This window comes from Benincasa hispida, unplaced genomic scaffold, assembly GCF_027475165.1.
Source record: "Benincasa hispida cultivar pf3 unplaced genomic scaffold, pf3_genome.v1.1 HicScf1026, whole genome shotgun sequence".
Lineage (NCBI taxonomy): Eukaryota > Viridiplantae > Streptophyta > Magnoliopsida > Cucurbitales > Cucurbitaceae > Benincasa > Benincasa hispida.
The window spans coordinates 9234-27965 of NW_028325330.1; the positions used below are offsets into that span (position 1 = coordinate 9234).

At 34.1% G+C, this 18732-nt stretch overlaps 1 protein-coding gene across 1 annotated transcript; it reads left to right on the forward strand.

Annotated features, from left to right (window-relative positions):
- The first annotated feature begins 6004 nt into the window (after positions 1-6004).
- On the forward strand, positions 6005-16903 carry LOC150031653 (protein ESMERALDA 1-like). Its single transcript, XM_090308813.1, has 10 exons — positions 6005-6720; positions 7908-7977; positions 8752-8819; positions 8973-9061; positions 9915-10112; positions 12060-12264; positions 12481-12648; positions 12816-12983; positions 13082-13272; positions 16674-16903. Exons 1-10 carry the CDS (start codon positions 6349-6351, stop codon positions 16834-16836), a joined length of 1692 nt encoding a protein of 563 aa, XP_090164939.1. The 5' UTR covers positions 6005-6348; the 3' UTR covers positions 16837-16903.
- The last annotated feature ends 1829 nt before the right edge of the window (positions 16904-18732 follow it).

Consider the following 18732-nt stretch of genomic DNA (forward strand, 5'->3'; position numbering starts at 1 on the left):
AAATAACCCAGGCAAATTTAACTAACAAAAATATGTACGAGAAATGCTTCTACATTTGAGTAAAAAACGAAGAAAACTATATGTGATAGTTGTGTTAATTATAAAAATTATATCGTAGATGACATACTGAAAAAATTATGAGAAAAAACTAAAAGCACTTCGCTTATATTAAAGTCAACATAATAAATAAATCAACTTCGATGCTTATAAATTTGAAATTTGGACTACCATAATTACGTGATAGTCATAACGCTCCCTCACTTTAAAACAAATAAGAGTTTTGAGAAGAATAATATTTCAGCTAATGTTCCAAACTACTCCTCGGTTATTTGAAACACTCCTAAAACAATAAAAACATGTTAAATGACTACCAAACAATTTTTGTATTATTAAGAATATTAAATTGAGCTTTTCCATTTCGTGCTTTAGTATTATTCTATCTAAAACACATGCAATTAAGACCATGAACATTATTATTAACATACAATCAAACAAACAAAAAAAGAAAGTAAGAGAACTGTCTACATTAATCCGTGTTGGAGCATGTGAACTAAAAAGTAAAACTCGTGTGTTAGGTATTTTATAAGCCTGATTATGATTCAAAATTCAAATTAAAACACGTTACCAATTCTAGAGCTCATTCCTAAGTCCTAGCAGCTTGTGAAAAGAATGAGATTGTGCTATTTATTTGTATAATAACTAAATTCTATATTTTCAAACAAATGACTTAAAATGAACAAAAATATAAAGGCATGAGAGAATGATTTCACTAGTTTCTTGAGTTAGAATTTTCAAGGATTATAAACTAATCTACAAGTACAACATTTAGAAAGAATTTGAAAGGATATGCATGAAACTTGTATCACCGAAAAGTCACAATACAATAAGAAGTGAGGAGCTAAATTGTGAAACATATCCAATAAGAAGGGAAAACTAGCAAATTCAAAAACTTGCTTACAGAAATTATACGTAGACAAACATAAAAATTTCTAAACAATTAGTCAACACCCAAAGTTTCCAAGTTAAAAAAATAATAATAATCTATTGGATTCAAAGACTGCAAGCCAAATAGTTTATCGCACCATTTTGTGAACAACTTAACACGATCCTCCTGTGAGGGAAAAAATTCGAAGAATACATATAACCTATATAAAACATCTAAATTGACTCTAAAATGTAATCCCAATTAACGATCAAATAGTGTGGAACCTTGTTAGATAACATTCGTAATCCTTCAAGCTCTCCAAATCCTAGACTGTAAGATCAAAACAAAGTGTTTAATCCAAAATTAAATCAAATAGGTAATGGGTAACAGGAATGAATCAAGGTAATTAAACTGAGAAAAACTCCCAATACTAAAAGTGTTTAAAAAAGTCCACAAATCACGCCACACATCTTCTTCCTTTAACGATTTCTTTAGCTCTTCATTCGATATGTATTCAATGCAACACTAATATTCCACCAATGTATTTATTTCCAACTAATATTCTATCAATAACATTTAATAACATTGATATCAAGAATGAAAGGTCACTCTCAGTTATTCATTTTTCGTTGAATGCTTTCCATTCTCCCATTGTTCTCTCAAAGTTTCAATACAATATCCTCATTATCGATCGCTTTTATCTTTGTTCATTTTATTGTGTATTTGGATATAAAGGAATATTCGTTCGTCAAATCCAGAAACGGAGATGATGTAGATGATAATCTACAATATTTCTTATCTCCCAGATCGTTTAGCATTGAATGAACGATCGTATAGCAATATATAGACGATCGTTCATTATTATATAAACGCTTGTTTAATATTATATGAACACTCATTTAGTATTATATAAACGATCGTTTATAAAATACTAAAAAAATACTAAACGATCATTTATAAAATACTAAAGGATCATTTATATAATACTAAAGGATCATTTATATTTTATTTCACGATCGTGTATATAATACTGAGCAATCGCTTATCAATTACTGGGCAATTTCTTAAAATTTGATTGTGTATTGTTTAAAATTTGTTAATCTAATTGCAGATCAATGGCGCTACTTCACATCTTTGTACGATTTGGTGGGAAATGGGACCAATCGGAAAGCAATTATGTTGGAGGTCGTATGAAAGGTTTGAAGGTCAGAAATGATATAACAATCAGTGAATTAGTGAATATTATGCACCAACGACTGAATATTGATCCAGTTATGTTTGATATACACATCAAATGTTGCTACAATCTATTGGTCCTGGCTCCTCTAATTGACATAGTCGATGATGAAGATCTTAGCTTCTTTTTAGAAGGCAGTGATGCATCCCGGGTACAGTTATTTGTATCAGTTATACCTCGTGAAAGTCATGGAGTACACATTAAGAATATGTACCAACAGTGCAGTCCAATGGATCAACCTATTCCAACTAGTCAAAACTTTGGATTTGCAACCATTCCAACATGTAATATTCCCACAATGTCTTCAATAGATGATCATATTGAGCCATGTAACTCGGGGGAAGATCGAAGTGAAGCTTGGTTTGGTCACACCAATGAACCCTGGTATCTAGAATATATCGTGTTTCTCCGATGGACATGCATATAATTAATGTGAACGATAGATATTTGGGGGTTGGTTGATCTTCGTTCATGGACATGTATTTGCATGTAGTTCAATTGCATAGAGATCTCATGCTCCCATGCAATATCTGTGCAATCCTTAGAAACATTAATGTCCAAACATTATGTACAAAATGGTTTACAGTTAAATGTGTGCTTGCTACATATGTAGAACTAATCTTTCCTGTTGGACATAGACAAGAATGAAGTCGAAGATAAGATTTTGAAGACTTCGAACTTCTACCAAGAAAGCATGCAAATATACATTAATAACACTTGGCATTAGCCTATCTAGGCTCAATGATATGTAACTTATGGAATCGTTTATTTATTTCTATGTATATGCGGCCGTGTACTTATTTCTGTGAGATCGTTTACTTTTTTATTTTTTATGAACGATCATTGACTTATACATATATGATCGTTTACTTATATATATGCGATCGTTTACTCATATATATGCAATCGTTTAGTTATTTATAATTGGTCGTTTAGTATTATATAGACGGTCGTTTAGTTATTTCTATATGATCGTTTATTCATGTTATCTTTGTTCTTTGTTGTTTTTTTTTTAATATTATTCGGTTCAACATAGATATACAGTGCAAATTCACTCCAAGAAATTCAAGTATAGATTACCATACATATTAATTAGCCCATAATTGGGCAACGTATTGTTTCCTAAACAATTCCATATAGTTTTGTTCTAAGCTATCCCTCTCTATACCCTTTACAAGATATTTTATAAACTTAGCACAAAAAATGCCACAAACAAGAGACTTGACCTATTGGAGAGCCGTCTTTAATCTCTTCACTTCCCGTGACCCGTACTTGAACTTTCTATTTCGCTTATCATATATGACGGAAATCAACATCAAAGGTATTGATTTGGCCACCAGCTGAAGATAACCATCAAGTATATGACAGAAATCAACATCAAACGTATTGGCATTTCATACAACAAGTTTTTGTCTTCCTATTTCTTTCATGAATGAAGTCAAGAGAACTAACAAATTGGCCTCACCCTGAGTTTCTTAAATAGGGGCATGCATGTCACACATGCCCCATTTAACAATATGAACATCTCGATCTCAAAATCCTTCTCATTTTGACTTCATTTATTAAGTGTGCGAACAAAATCTCATATTGGTTAGAGAAGAAAATGATTATGGATATATAAGTGAGGATAATTATCTCTATTAGTATGAGATATTTTGTGTGATACCAAAAGCAAAATCATGAGGATTTATATCTAGAGTGAACAATATCATACCATTATAAAGATATATTGAGGTCTGTTATCTTATGTATCATCATTTTCATTATCTTTGATCAAAATTATCCATGACAATAATAATTAATAAGTTCATAGACATCCAAACAAAAAAGCATCTTTAATGGAGTGGCCACGGGTACCCTACGCCCTTCCATTAAGGCAGATGTCCCCGTGCTGCCCTTCCCCTCCTAAATTCAAACTAAAATAATAATAATAACAATGATCCTAAAAAAATAAAAGTTTAAATAATAATAATAACAAAATTGAATTATTGGAAGACATTTTGCTGTACCACGATGACCTGGTCCTTTTCATTGTACCCATATTTTCTTTTATTTGCAATTTAATTTCTTTGAAATTCCTATATTTTTTCCCTTTAGATATAATCAATTTTGAATTATAAATTGTTTTCTCTGATCTTTTGAGTCTGGAACTATGATTTTTATACATATATAATTTAAATCTTAAAAAGAATTATGGAATCTTGTTCTAGCCTCTTTCTAACAAATCTTAAATTTTTGGTTAAAACTTATTAACATAGTTTTTGTCTCCAAATTTTGTCTCTTTATTTTTGTTTCCTCTTTAAAATATTAGAAATGTATTTCAGTCCTTTCAATTTTATATTATGCAATAGATCTAACTGTTACAACCAAAATATTAAAAAAAAAAACAAGAGTATTACATTACACAATTTGCAAATAAATGGGTAGATTTTGGAACATAGGACGAATTAGACGGACCTATAAATATGTATATACAATCATTTTTATATTTTAGGATGAATAACTTATAATATATTATTTTTTTAGTATAATAATTGTGGGGTGGAGATTGAACTCTCAACTTCTAGAAACGGAGGTCATGTTAATATCATTGAATAATCAAACTTCCTTTGACAATTTACAATATGTTATTAATTCAAACATAATTTAGTAAATTAGGATATTAATTTCCATTTCATGGGTTGATTGTTCAATCAACCAATCAACCAACTTTTCACATCATGAAACGTAGTTCATAATATCTAAAATTTGAAAGATGAATATATATTATTTTTTCAACTAGGGGACAAAATTTTAGTTCAATTAACTAAATTTTTCACGATGAAGTTGGATATTTTTATGGAAAAAAAGAACTATTAGAATTATGGGTGTTAAAAAAATTCGATAATTTGAAAAAAATCAACCAACTCCAACCCAACCCATACAATTTGGATTGCGTTATCTGATTAGGTTGAGTTCAAATAAATGAAAACTTATGGATTGAATTGGTTTATGTGATCATTTAAAATAATTCAAACTAGTCCAGACCAATCCGAACTTTATTATTAACTTGAAAATGTATATATTTTTTTACTTATACAATTATGTATGGTTATTTTAGTTTTATTTAACTTCATTACTTTTTTTTAGATAATTTATTCTTCATCATATAAATTGGAATTGAGACCTTAATCTTAGTTCAATAAATGAAATCAAATTTTTACATTTTTACATTTTACTTCTTTAAAACAAAAATTTAAATAAATAATCCGAATAATTCGAACCAACCCAACCCAATCCAAATTCAACCTGAATAATTGGGTTAGATCTAAAATATAACCCAATCCACGAAGTAGAGTTTTGAGATTATTCAAGGACAAGAAAACTTTTCAAATTTGCTTGATAATTCTTTACATATATTATTTTTCTTATTGAAAAAAAAATGTCTTAGTTTCTGTAAAGATGCTAGCCTAATTTTTTTTGGGGAAAATAATGTTAGTATAAGATTAAAATTAAGCCGATTTTGTAATAATCTTTTTGGACACCACATTGTAATTAAAAGAAAACGTCTCTTTTTTTAGATTAAAAAAGATGATTTTGTAATAATCTATTTGGACAATACTTTTTGAACCTATATAAATACATTTAAAAAATAACAAAAATCTCAAAAGAACAAACAACATGAGAGATGATATCATTAAAAAAAATTGGTATCATAGATGATGAACACATAAGCTAAGGTTGTTCCAAAGAAAAGAAGGCAAAAAAAAGAAAAAAAAATTAAACAGACGAAAGTTTCTTAAGAAAGTGGGTTAGGAAAAATGAGTGATAATGGAGATTGAAAATGAGAAAAAGGAATGATTTTTAAAAGAGAAAAACAGCAGCAGAAACAGAAAGCAAAAGGAGATTTAAACAAGAAGTAATTCTGTTTGGAAAATGGAACCAAAAACCAAATTCTTTTCTTCCTAAAAGCCAAAATACCTCTTCTGAGAATACGAAGCTCTTCCATTTCCATCAAAACAATCCTCCATTACCCATAACTCCTATCCACCTGTTCTTTCCTTTTCCTACATTCAATTTCAAAAGGGTCTCTCTAATTTCCATTTTTTGCTTCAGAAATCCCTGAATTTATGCCCCATTCATAGACATACCACACTTCCATTTTGATCGATGTGATGTAGATTAGTGGAATTTGGGGTGGAGCCAAATGCACCCATATAATCGGCTGCCGAGCAGTGGCCACTCAACTCCGTCACCGCCGCCGTCGCCTCTCCGCTCCCCTCGGCTGAGGCACTCTCGGTCCAAGGGCGGCCGCTTCACTCAAGCTCAGCAACCGGGCCGGACTTTTCCCCAGCGACTCGCCTGGTTAATCCTCTCCGTTTTACTTCGTCGCCAAGGGATCTTCCTTTTCGCCCCTTTAATCTACATCTCCGGTATGCTTCTTTATATGGGCACTGTCTCTTTCGATGTTGTTCCAGTTATCAAGCATCGCCCTGCTCCTGGCTCTGTTTATCGAAGTCCGCAACTCCTTGCCAAGCTTCGCCCTGAGATGGATGCTGATAACACTTCCACTGATGCGGTTCGTATTTGATTCTCTTGTTGGGTGATGGGTTTCTTGATGTGGGGTTGATTTGTTTTTGCTCAGTTTTTATTGGATTAATCGGAATCGCGACGTGGGTGTTTTGTTTTCTTGTTGCTTCTCTCCTTTTCTGAGTAGTTGTGTTAAGGAATTTTGTGACATTTTAGATTTGAATTTGATTGGTTTCTTGGGATTTGTTGATTTGGCTCCCGTGAGCTTCTGCTCCAATGGATTTGGTATCGTTTCTTGATCTACTCTTTATAGTTTGAACTTTTAAATAGTTACTCTTTTGCTGGATATTGCCTACTGACGAATTGGTAATGTGTACTTGCCGATTGCAATGAGTAAGGCTCAAGATTTGAATTCTTTTGCTTCGTTTCCTTTCTTTTTATGGCAAAGAAATTCGTTCTTTATTGAGATCGTCTCATCTTCTTTCTTGGGCCAGAAACTTCAAATGTGATTATTCAGTGGGAGGGACTTTGTTGATGTGAGATAGACGAGTAACTCTCATTTCTTACATATTTCTATCCCTCTGATTTAAATTTAGCCGGGTTGGATTTTGATTTCAAACAACTATCTGTTGGAAGCTTATCGCTTATGAGTCTATTTTGGGCTGTTATGGATTGACTGGAAAGTATGAAATGACTGCATCACATTGTCGAGAGATTAGGTCGAGTTTTAATGTACATGGTATTTGAGCGGGAAAAAGGAAACTATGCTTCTGTTCTTTCTTACAGATATGCAGGATGGGACTGAGAGCTGTTTTCTTCAACATAGATGAACAGAAGTATAAAATCTATCTTCTATTGATAAAAGTCCGATAAGAAAATTGGTTATTGGTCTGAAATCTATCGAACTACAGGATATTTTGTGAAAGGGTTCAAATTTTCAAAAAGAGAGTTACTTTGGAAATGTGTATACTTGGCTTTTCTGTGGGTCTCATCACCTATGGTTGGCGTGCATTTAAAGAAATTCTTTAATTCCTTTCATCTACATACACATGCGCCTTTGGTTCTTCTGAAGAGTGTTACCTTTGGAAATTTATGTTTTATGCATTTCTTCCTTGAAATTTTGGGCGATTCTATGAGCCGATGTGTTTTCTCTATTAAGATGTTATGAAATGAATTTTATATGTCAATGTCTTTTCTGCATTTCTCGTTAACATTAAATACCCAAAATAACTGCAGATATCAACAATATGGAAACACTCATATAAAGGTGGTCAGTGGAAACCATGTATCAACAATTCCTTAGGAGGTAAAGGACCGGTCAATAATGTTAATTATGGAAATCACGTTTTCTTACTATTTATGTTTCTTGTATATGTTTATTTCTAAAATACAACACTTCAGGAGGTGGGAGAGGCAGACCTTTCAATGATTTTATTGTATTTCGAGAAAATCCCATTTTCTATTCTATTTTAATTCTGGAAAATAACTTTATGCCAAAGGTGCTCAGTTTCTATCCTTGAGGTTAGCCCCAAAGCTACTTTGAGAGGTGGCGGCATCTGTGAATCCATTCTGAGTTCCTCTTCCTTCCATAGATAATTGATGATACTGTTAGAATGTTACAAAGTTACTCTGCTATTGCAGTATTGATGCATTTTCTGCTATCCAAAACCAAAAAAAAAAAAATAAAAAAAAAATAAAAAAATTATGCATTTTTTGCTCATGGCCCTGCTCAAACTTTGTCCTTTTACCATCCATTGTGATTATTTATTATGATTACTGTACTTTGTCTTCAAGTGATCATTGCAGATAATTTTAGATGAGAGATTGCTTATTATTCAGATGATATGCTTGTTTAAAACACCGAATAGTTCTTTAACTCTGTCTTAACTGAATTACTTGTTAGATGTGTGTTACTGCTCTTGTAATACCCTATCTTGTACAGATTTGTTGCATTTTTTTAAAAATAAAGTTTTAACTTGCCCTATTCTTTTTAATACCTGCTATTTGTTTTAGTTCAAACTTCTGTTTCATTAATTCTCTTTACAATCTCGTGTCTGATTTTCTTTTATTTTTTTTATAGGCCTACCCGAGTCAAATGGGTATATTTATGTTGAGGCAAATGGTGGTCTAAATCAGCAGAGAACATCAGTTGGTTTCTTTTACCTCTTCTTTAATTTCTTACTTTTTCCTTAAATCACCTACTACTCAACCCTGTGAAAGAAACTTGTATCTAGGAAATAGCTTTCTCTGTAACGGTGCTTTTTCTCATTCTATGTTGTTGCTGTTACCTATGTATTCTAGATATGCAATGCAGTTGCTGTGGCTGGTTATCTTAATGCAACACTTGTAATCCCTAATTTTCATTTCCACAGCATTTGGAGAGATCCTAGGTTTGTCCACATTATACTTTATACTACAAATCTTTCTGTCAATCACATTGAAATTGATTGTTTGGATATAAGGACTTTGTCGCTAATCACTAAAGAATTTTGAAGTTCACGCTTCAACTTTGGTGAAACTAATTGTGTACTGTGTTATGTACCTACCTATTTACATTAGGTGTTAAGATGAGCACTTCTATGCAGATGATGTTTGAAAATTGCCCTTACAAGTGTACTTAATAGTTATAATATTTGTGTATCTTTTCCGTTGGTCATTTCTTTCATTCATACTGGTTTCTCTTCATGCAATAACTTTGTAATGCTTTTGTCCTTTTGAATGACACTGAGGTTTCTTTAACCATATTTTATGTTTTCTTTCATTATGTTATTTAGGAAGAGAGGAAGAAATGTGGATAAGTATGCATTTAGGTTGCAATTGATGTTGTTTTGCAAGTTACAATATGAATTTCACAGGTTTTATATGGCATTATTTATTATCGATTATTTTCATCCATTTTGTGTTAGATTCCTAGTTAATTGGTACCATATATAATAACTAGTGCTGGGGCTAGTACTACTTGCTTCCACTCAGTTGTACTACTTGTATGTTACCGTATAAATAAATTTGCAGCTTCCTTTCTTCTGTATGGTTAAATCTAAAATAGGAAGAGGCACAGCCATTTGGTTCAGTGAAAGCCTACTTTCAAGAATAATTGGAAGAGGCAAAGTGGTTATGACGAATATCTCTGTCATTGCTAATTTTGGCTTTCTGTTGATCTCGAAACAGGCTTGTAGTGCATTGATCTGCACAATGCTCCTTCTTTCAAGGCTAATTTATTTAACGTTGGATTTTCTTTTTCAGCAAGTTCAGCGAAATATATGACGAGGAATATTTTATCAAGACCTTAGAGAATGATGTACGCATTGTAAACAAGATTCCGGATTACATTATGGAACGCTTTGACCACAACATGACTAATGTCTACAACTTCAGAATAAAGGCATGGTCGTCCATTCAGTATTACAGGGATACGGTGCTTCCAAGATTACTTGAAGAACTGTGAGTGTTTCCTGTTCTAACTATTAGCTTGTGGTTTCTTGACAATCACAGACTTGCATGGTTAAATGTTTGTGGAAGATTCCCACATCACATTTTCTGTATGATCTTCCCATGCTTTAAGTTGAGTTCTTAAAATAGCAATTAACTTGAAAAAAGATCCTTTAAGTGTGCTTCAGAACAATAAAGAATATCAGCGTCATTTGTAGAATTAAGTGCACAATAATGTAAGAGAACTGTTAGAACTTGGAAGGGCTTAACAATGGAACAACCTATGGACCAGGAGACGAGGGGACTCCTGCCCAAAAGCTACGAAGCATAGCAAGGGAGGAACCAAAGTAGGAAGAGCCTTCCATTTACGAATAATCATCAGAAGACTATACCACAAATTCTCGAATGATTGATTGGAACACTACCAGGAAGAAGTGCGTTGTATGCTATTACAAGAAAAGAAAAAAAGTCAAATGTGTGATTTCGCTTCAAAGGTTCTTTGATTTATTCTTCTAGGGGAGCCAAAGGAGAGCTCCAGACACACAATTCTACAAGGTCTTAGCCTTCCCCCTAAAGCTCCAGCCCACAAGGGCTACACACTTATAGGCAAGCATATCAATCAACCAATTTCTTTACGGACGAAGGACCACCCTTTGTGAGCAAAGGAACAATGAAGGAAGATGTGGTCCAAAGTTTCCACCTCCTTGTAACATAATCAACAAGAATGAGGAAGGCTCAAGTTCCATTGGAGCTTCTCATGAGTGTAGAGGTTTCTGTAAGCCAGCAACAAAAACTATCTCTTCTCTCCGAAATCTTCAACCTCCAAACAAGTTTAACCAAGCGCAAGAATTTCTTGTTTCAAAAAAAGTAAAACCTCTCTTTGCATAATGTACATCCAAATTACAGTGGAACTTCTCATGAATGTAGAGGCTTCTGCAAGCAAGCAACAAAAACATCCCATCTCTTGAACCTCGAAATAAGTTTTACCAAGTGTGAGAATTTCTTTTTTAATAAAATTTAAAACCTCTTTATGCATAATGTACATCCAATTTACGTTGTCATTATGAATCTATGATCCTTTGCAAATGAATTATGGCTAAAAGTTCAAAATTTGTGGATATGCGCTGATACAATGATTTGACAAGATTAGGAACATTTAGAAAAAGATTGTGGTGCGTCCTTGTGAATGTGTCTTGGAGTGTATAGGTTTAATTTTACCCTTATGGTACTCTACAAATGAAGGGTTTCATTCATTTTCCTGTACAATTTTGCTAATTGGAGAACTTTTTCTATAGTTCCTTTGCTTTGACAGTGAGTTGTGAACAACTAGGCTTCTTTACCTTTCTCTCTCCTATTCAATATAAACTTTTCTTCTCGTCTTATTCACTTGTCAACTATTAATATTAGTATTATTATTTTATCATTTTTAAAAAACTTGAGGTTCAACACAATCTTCTCAGCCAGTGGCTCCATGCATTATCCCTGAAGCCCTAATTGGTTTTTGCATATCTACTATGGATGAACATAAACTATATCTCATGAATTTTTGGCCCTGTTTGATAAGCATTTGGTTTTTGAAAATTGTATTTGTTTTCTCACTATATTTTTTGCCATGATTTTCATATTTCTTAAGAAAACGTTCGAGTCCATAGCCAAATTTAAAAACAAAAACAAAATTTCAACAATTTTTTTCTTAGTTTTCAATACTTAGGCTTGAATTTTTTTTCTTGTTTTATTGAGAAACAAGAGAGTATCATTCAAACAGCAAAAACTTGGCTCAGGTTTGGAGATTCCCTCAGAAATTAGACAACAAAACAAAGAAATCCATAGGTGGAAATAGTGTTTGTATTTTCAAAAAACCAAAAACCAAATGCTAATGGGGTTTTAATTTGCTTGATATCCTTGCTGTGAATATTTTGATCTTAATTATTGGAATGATTTGGGGTTTACTCGTTACAGGGTTATAAGAATTTCACCTTTTGCAAATCGATTGTCATTTGATGCTCCTCCTGCTGTTCAACGGCTTCGATGTTTAGCAAATTATAAAGCGTTGAGATTCTCTAATCCCATATTATCCTTGGGAGAGATTTTGGTTGCTAGGATGAGAGAACGCAGTGCCAGTAATGGTGGCAAGTATATTTCTGTACATCTTCGCTTTGAGGAGGTATCTTTTAAAAAGTTGAATATATTTTGATCCCTATAAATGAGTTAATGAAAACCTGAGTATTTTGGTTTTGTGACCTTCTCCTGCTTAGTGCCAGTAATGGTGGCAAGTATATTTCTGTACATCTTCGCTTTGAGGAGGTGTCTTTTAAAAACTTGAATATATTTTGATCCCTATAAATGAGTTAATAAAAACCTGAGTATTTTGGTTTGCCAGGATATGGTTGCATTCTCATGTTGTATTTTTGATGGTGGACATAAAGAGATGGAAGACATGAAAGCAGCCAGAGAAAAAGGATGGAAAGGGAAATTCACAAAACCGGGCAGAGTTATACGTCCTGGTGCCATCAGGATTAATGGAAAATGCCCGATGACTCCTTTAGAGGTGCTTTCTGTTTCTACTTTTGCGTTGTACCAGTTATACTTAATGGTGCATCAATCGCACTTCCCACTTTATCTGTTCATTGTAGGATCAGATGTCTTGTCTATGCATCTAATTCTTGTATTGAACAGGTTGGTTTGATGCTGAAACAGGTTGGTTTGATGTTTCAGGTTGGTTTGATGCTTAGGGGAATGGGATTTGATAATAGCACATTTATTTATTTGGCATCGGGAAAGATATACGATGGTGAGAGAAATATGGCTCCGCTCTTGGAGATGTTTCCAAATCTGCTTACAAAGGAAATGCTGGCATCACCTGAAGAACTTTCTCCATTCAAGGTTTTGGGATTTCGAATTCTCAGCTATTTCTCTTATGTTTGTAATTTGATTGGAGATCTGCTTTATCTGTTTTTTATTGACGCTAGTTTTGTTTTCAGAATTTTTCTTCTAGGATGGCTGCTATAGATTATACTGTTTGCCTCCACAGTGAGGTGTTCGTGACAACACAGGGTGGCAACTTCCCTCATTTTCTGATGGGCCATAGAAGATACTTGTACGGTGGACACTCCAAAACTATCAGGCCAGACAAGCGGAAGTTAGCATTACTTTTTGATAACCCTACCATTGGGTATGTGTTACCCATTATTCATTAGTCTATGTCGGATTAGCATATCTTTTTTAATCTGAGGCTTCTTGTATATGCTGAACTAAGGTTAAGTTACAAAATATCAAGAGGCCCGAAAAACATATTAGAACTGGCCTAGAATGGGAGTTTTAGGAAAATCTTTCGGTTGGATAAAATCACAGAAGTCTTAAAAACTCCTTTGGCCTACATAATAAGCTGATAATTGCAAGACCCAGGAAATTAAAGTCTAACGTTATCCCTCAGTTCCTCCCAAGATCTTTGAAAGCCTCTTAGAGTTCTACAATTTCTCTCAAGCCAAATAGCCTGTACAACCGCAAAAAACCAAGCATTTTAAAGGACTTTGCCCTTATCTCAAAAGGAGGATTCAAGAGGACTTTCTGAAATGCAAATATTCCAAAACTACTCGATTAAAACTAAGGCAAAGATTATCTTGTTAGGGACTTGTGAGAATTTTTTCATCTTTGTTTAGTGGACCATGAACAACTTGTACAAGAAAAGATGAAAGAATACAAGGGCAACAAAACTGTACAAAATGGTGCCTAATGGTACCTATAGAATAATTACAAAAGATCTTTGAAATTGAAGTTAATAAAGAAATATAAAATTTAATGATCGACCAAATGTCACTTAGAAATCTCTCCAACCCTCTAAACACTCCGTTGTTTTGTTCATCCCAAAGGTTTTGCAAGATAGCAGACCCTAACAAGCCATAAAACCGACCCTTTTTGCAAAAAGATGGATGGAGGAGGAACTCTCCTATCACATCACTAGTATCCCTATCCTAGCAAACAAGAAGCCAAACATCTGAAAGAAATGATTCCATGCATATGTCAAAAATCGCATCTCCACATAATGTGATCTAGGTGATCCTCCACCTTCAAACGAATAAGAAGACGATTCTCATAGACTATTAGTCTGCAAGCTATGATAGAAAGAATGTTTACTCCCCCATCCTTGTGGCACACACAAATGCACCTACGATAATTTGGATTAAGGTAGGGGTGCCTTTCTTTAAACTCTCTACTTTGTTGGTCCTTTTCAAGTACCCAACAAGATAAAGAATTTCATTTTCACTATTTTGAGGGCTAAAGATTTCAAAACATTTGCTATTGATAGAGGGAATAGCATATATGCCCTTAGGAAGATGATAAAGGAAATACCTACATGAACATGGCTCAAAACCAAATGCAACCAGGTTCTTGTTTCACGTCTTGAAGGAGAAATGGTCGGAGTCAGCAATGATCAGAAAGGGAGTAGCTCCTTTAGAAATTTCCCTATCATTTATTTATCATCTTCTTAAGCCAGTTCAAAAGGGGTAGGCAGTCTCAATGCTGCGATGTTCTTTAGGGATTGACATAGCTCCTTCAGAAATTTCCCCATCATTCAGCATCTTTCAGATGAGATTCTCTCCCACAAGTGCTCCTAAGATAGATTTTGTCTTCTCCATGTGTTGAGTGGTACCTTCCTCGGGAAAAAAGATGTTCTGAGACAATGTTTTATGAACTTGGATTCAACTTGGTGCTCCACCAATCCTGCCAACTGATGCTATGAATGCTATGATTTTATGCTGACACGGCAATTTCTCGGAGGAAATCTCTTTTGCCATTTACCAGCTACATTCTTTTAGCAATGATTATCTAGGACACCTTCCGAGGTTATAGCAACAGAAACTGTCAACATCGATGAGATCCTTTTCATCAAATTCTTCGCACTAGAATTCCCTCTTAGTTCTTGTTCTTTTAGGCAGGGGAAAGAAGTTTGGAATGATGACGGGATATCATATAATGCCATATAGTACAAGTGTGGTTCTGCTTCAATCAAGGACTAACAAGCGTCCACTGCTCTTTATCCACAAGGTCTCCTTAGAGAGGCTACATTTGGTCATCCCCAGGAGTTTAATCCAACTATTTAAGATGCACTTTCCTGTAACACGATGCATAACCTCAGCCACCGTTATGAGTTCTTGGTCCAATGGACTCCCACAATGTTTAAACATTATTTTTGTCTAAATATATACTATAGTCCTTAATGGTTGGGTCCGTTTTCTATTCTGTACCTATTGTTTAAAAAGTTTCAATTTTGTCTCACAATTTTCAATCATCCTCTTTCTGTTTGGATGTTAAAACTAGTTGATAAATTTACATAGCAAAGCATGATACTTCATTGAGTTGTCAGAAATTTAGGAGTTAGGCTACCAAGAAGAAGGAAAGTTTCTAATTCCTCTACATTTTTAAGAACTTGGCAAAAATTTAGATTTTTTCTCTCTTTGGGTGCCCTTTCTTTATTTAAATTTTTGCCCAATCATACACATCATGCCATTTAAGTCTTTATCAACCAATTTTAACATTCATCAGTGAAAAGGGTATGAAAAATGTTAAAATGTAAGAGATTAACATGAAACTTTTTATAAATTAGGGAATAAATTGGAAAAACACCACCCTTGAGGGGCTGAAGCATAGCCATTATGTTTTTGGTCCAGAAGCTGTGCAAATAGGTCGATTTTCCTCATCTGAATTCAAAAGAGACACTTGTGTTACCGTATTTTTGCAAGTATCTTGAGTATATCAAGTTCGTAAACCCTTGGTGGATGAGGTTTAGGATTCTTTCCTCCAGCCATAGACCTAATGATAACCAGCTGTTGGAATGAATGACAATGGGTATAGTGTGGTTTCTTATTGAATAGCTTGAGAAGCTGGAATCTTCCTGTAGGTTTTCCATTCAAACATCTATTAGAAATTGAAGGTAACAGCACTCTAGTATTTGAAATGAAGCCATAAAAAGTGTAGCTCTACAAGTATTCTCCCTTTATTCTGCTCATTCTTCTGAACTCGTGGTGTCAATGCGAATGCTTGTCCAACTTAAGTCAATTACTCTCTCCCCAGTTACATGCACAATCCTCTCTTCATCCTTTTGAATACGTAAATCGAACCTGAGAGTTTCTAGATGTGTGGTAGTACTTTCCAATCCAAGATCTTCATTTGCAACCTAATAATTTCTCAACTTGACAAAGTCAATTTGATTGTATGCTTGCTTCAGATCAATTTGATGATCAAATAATTGTTTAGTTCTGTTCTTCTTTAGTTCACATAGTGTTTGGGCTGCAGAATATTGTGTTCAAAATCTTTCTTGTTAACAAGCCCTTGGATTAGAGTTGATAATGATTTACGAAGGAAACCTCATATTCCAATGGTATGAATTATATCTCTCTTTTCTGAAATATGATTGAGATAGAGACAGAGGGAGGGAGAGCTGTCATTCTTGAAGAAAGCTAATGTCATGATATTTTAAAGCATAAACATGATGCATTACTTGCCTCTGGTATCTTTCCAAATGCTGCTTTCAAGTACATCTGCTTTACTATCTTTTCCTCTTTTTTCTCCCAGATGGAAAAATTTCAAGAGACAAATGTTGAACATGCGGAGTCATAGCGATTCCAAGGGATTTGAGCTGAAAAGGCCAAACGACTCAATATACACCTTCCCTTGTCCAGATTGCATGTGCTTTACCAACAAATCAAATGATACGAAATTGTCATTAGCCCCTTGATTTTCAGAGTGGGAACTTGATGGCTGTATACCCTTGGAAATATAATCTTGCCAACACAGATTGCTGCTAACCCTCCATTTTCTTTTGTAATTCTTTCATTTTTTCCCTTTCGACACGGCGAGAGGGCACACCCTGATTCGGGATCTTCAAGGATTTGTAGTAGGGGGTCACATTGGTCTGGATCTTCCTGGGGAAAAAAAAACAAAAATAGGATTGTGTGAAGAGTTGCATCTTTTTGGTATTTGATGCACCTAAGATTTGGGATGACCACAGTTTTATATTGGTTGAGAGCGTTTAGGCATTATTTTTGTTTTACTACATTTGAAATGCTAAAGGGGAAAAAAAGAACTATAGTTTATATATTACATATGATGTGATATTAAAACTATAGGTTATAAATATAATATGATAAATTAGTTATTTTATTTATTTATAATAAAAATAATTATGAAATAATTGTGATTGGTTTTTCCTCTAACTGTGCAAGTGGGAGGTTATTTTTAATTTTAATAACTGAAGAATAAAATGAAAAGAGTTTTCATTTTTTGGGGATCGCATCATTATCACATACTAATTGATTGAGTGAAAGAAAGCTATACGGTAGTCCTTCCGAGAGACTAAACGATCGAGCGAGTTTGTTAGATGATTGCTCCTCGATACTAAACGATCGAGAAACCATTATCTATACGATATACTAAACCTCTTTCCCACTTACTCGATCATTTAACTCGATCTTATACTTCCTCCTTCCCTCTACCAAATTCACACAAAGCCCACACCTCCTGGATTCTCACTCTGAGAATACCAAGGTAACCGAGTGGTATATCGAGTATTGCTGTTTGAGGGTTGAGGATCGAGTCTTACTCGATTGCGTTCGAGGATCTGACAGTTCATGATTACATTGGTTGTTCGTTGCGTTCATGATCGTTTAGACTTTGCTGGGATGCCTGTCCAGTGTAGATTGAGGAAATACGTGAATAATATTTCTGCAAAGGTATGTGACTCGATTCCCTTTGTATTTAAGTAAAGAAAGCATGCTGTAATTTTCTCTATAATGCATAACTATGGTTGTTTGTTTGTAAATGCTTTATTCTTTCACAATGGGCTTGGAAAGATCTTGCTTCTGCTCAATGGTTCTATTAAATAAGAGTTCCTTCACAGACAACCCACCTCCGCCTGGTATGTCCAACAAAGAAGCTGAGAAAAATGAGGGTAAATCTGAGGCACGCCCGTCTACCCCTAAGGTAAGTACTCTTCCTTCACCTTTTATTAAACCTTATATTCATAAACCTTCGTTTTCTAGTAGGTTGGCAAGACGAAAACAAGAACATAGAGATGAGGAGTTGATCGAGATGTTTAAAAAGGTTCAGATAAAAATTCTCCTCGTGAACGCAATCCAGCAAATTTCTAGGTATGCTAAATTTCTCAAGGAACTCTGCACTGACAAAAGGATAGGTAAGGATAAGGAATGGGTTGTGGTAAGTAAGAATGTATCAAATCTATTTAAACAAAATATGCCTAGAAAATGGCGAGAACCAGGTATGTTCACTTTACCCTACATTATTGGTAATAGAGTCATTCGTCATGCTATGCTTGATCTAGGAGCCTTTACTAATGTCATGCCTTATTATGTGTATGAGGATCTCAATTTGAATGATTTTCAAAAAACTACTGTGTGCATCCAATTAGCTGATAGATCTTATATCCAGCCCCTAAGGATAGTGGAGGATGTGTTATTGCAAGTTAAGGATTTGATTTCTACTTTGAAAATGGATGAAATTTCCACTCCTTCTTCTTTTACAATTCTATTAGGAAGGCCCATTGTTTTAGTATTCATAAGAGCAAACATCTTTTCTAGGTTTGGCATACCTCGAGCCATAATTAGTGATCAAGGTA

Coding starts and splice junctions, on each gene's coding strand:
- LOC150031653 (XM_090308813.1), top strand. CDS start 6,349: ATGCACCCATATAATCGGCTGCCGAGCAGTGGCCACTCAACTCCGTCA. Junction 7,978..8,751: donor TATCAACAATTCCTTAGGAG/GTAAAGGACCGG, acceptor TTTTTTTTATAG/GCCTACCCGAGTCAAATGGG. Junction 8,820..8,972: donor TAAATCAGCAGAGAACATCA/GTTGGTTTCTTT, acceptor TATGTATTCTAG/ATATGCAATGCAGTTGCTGT.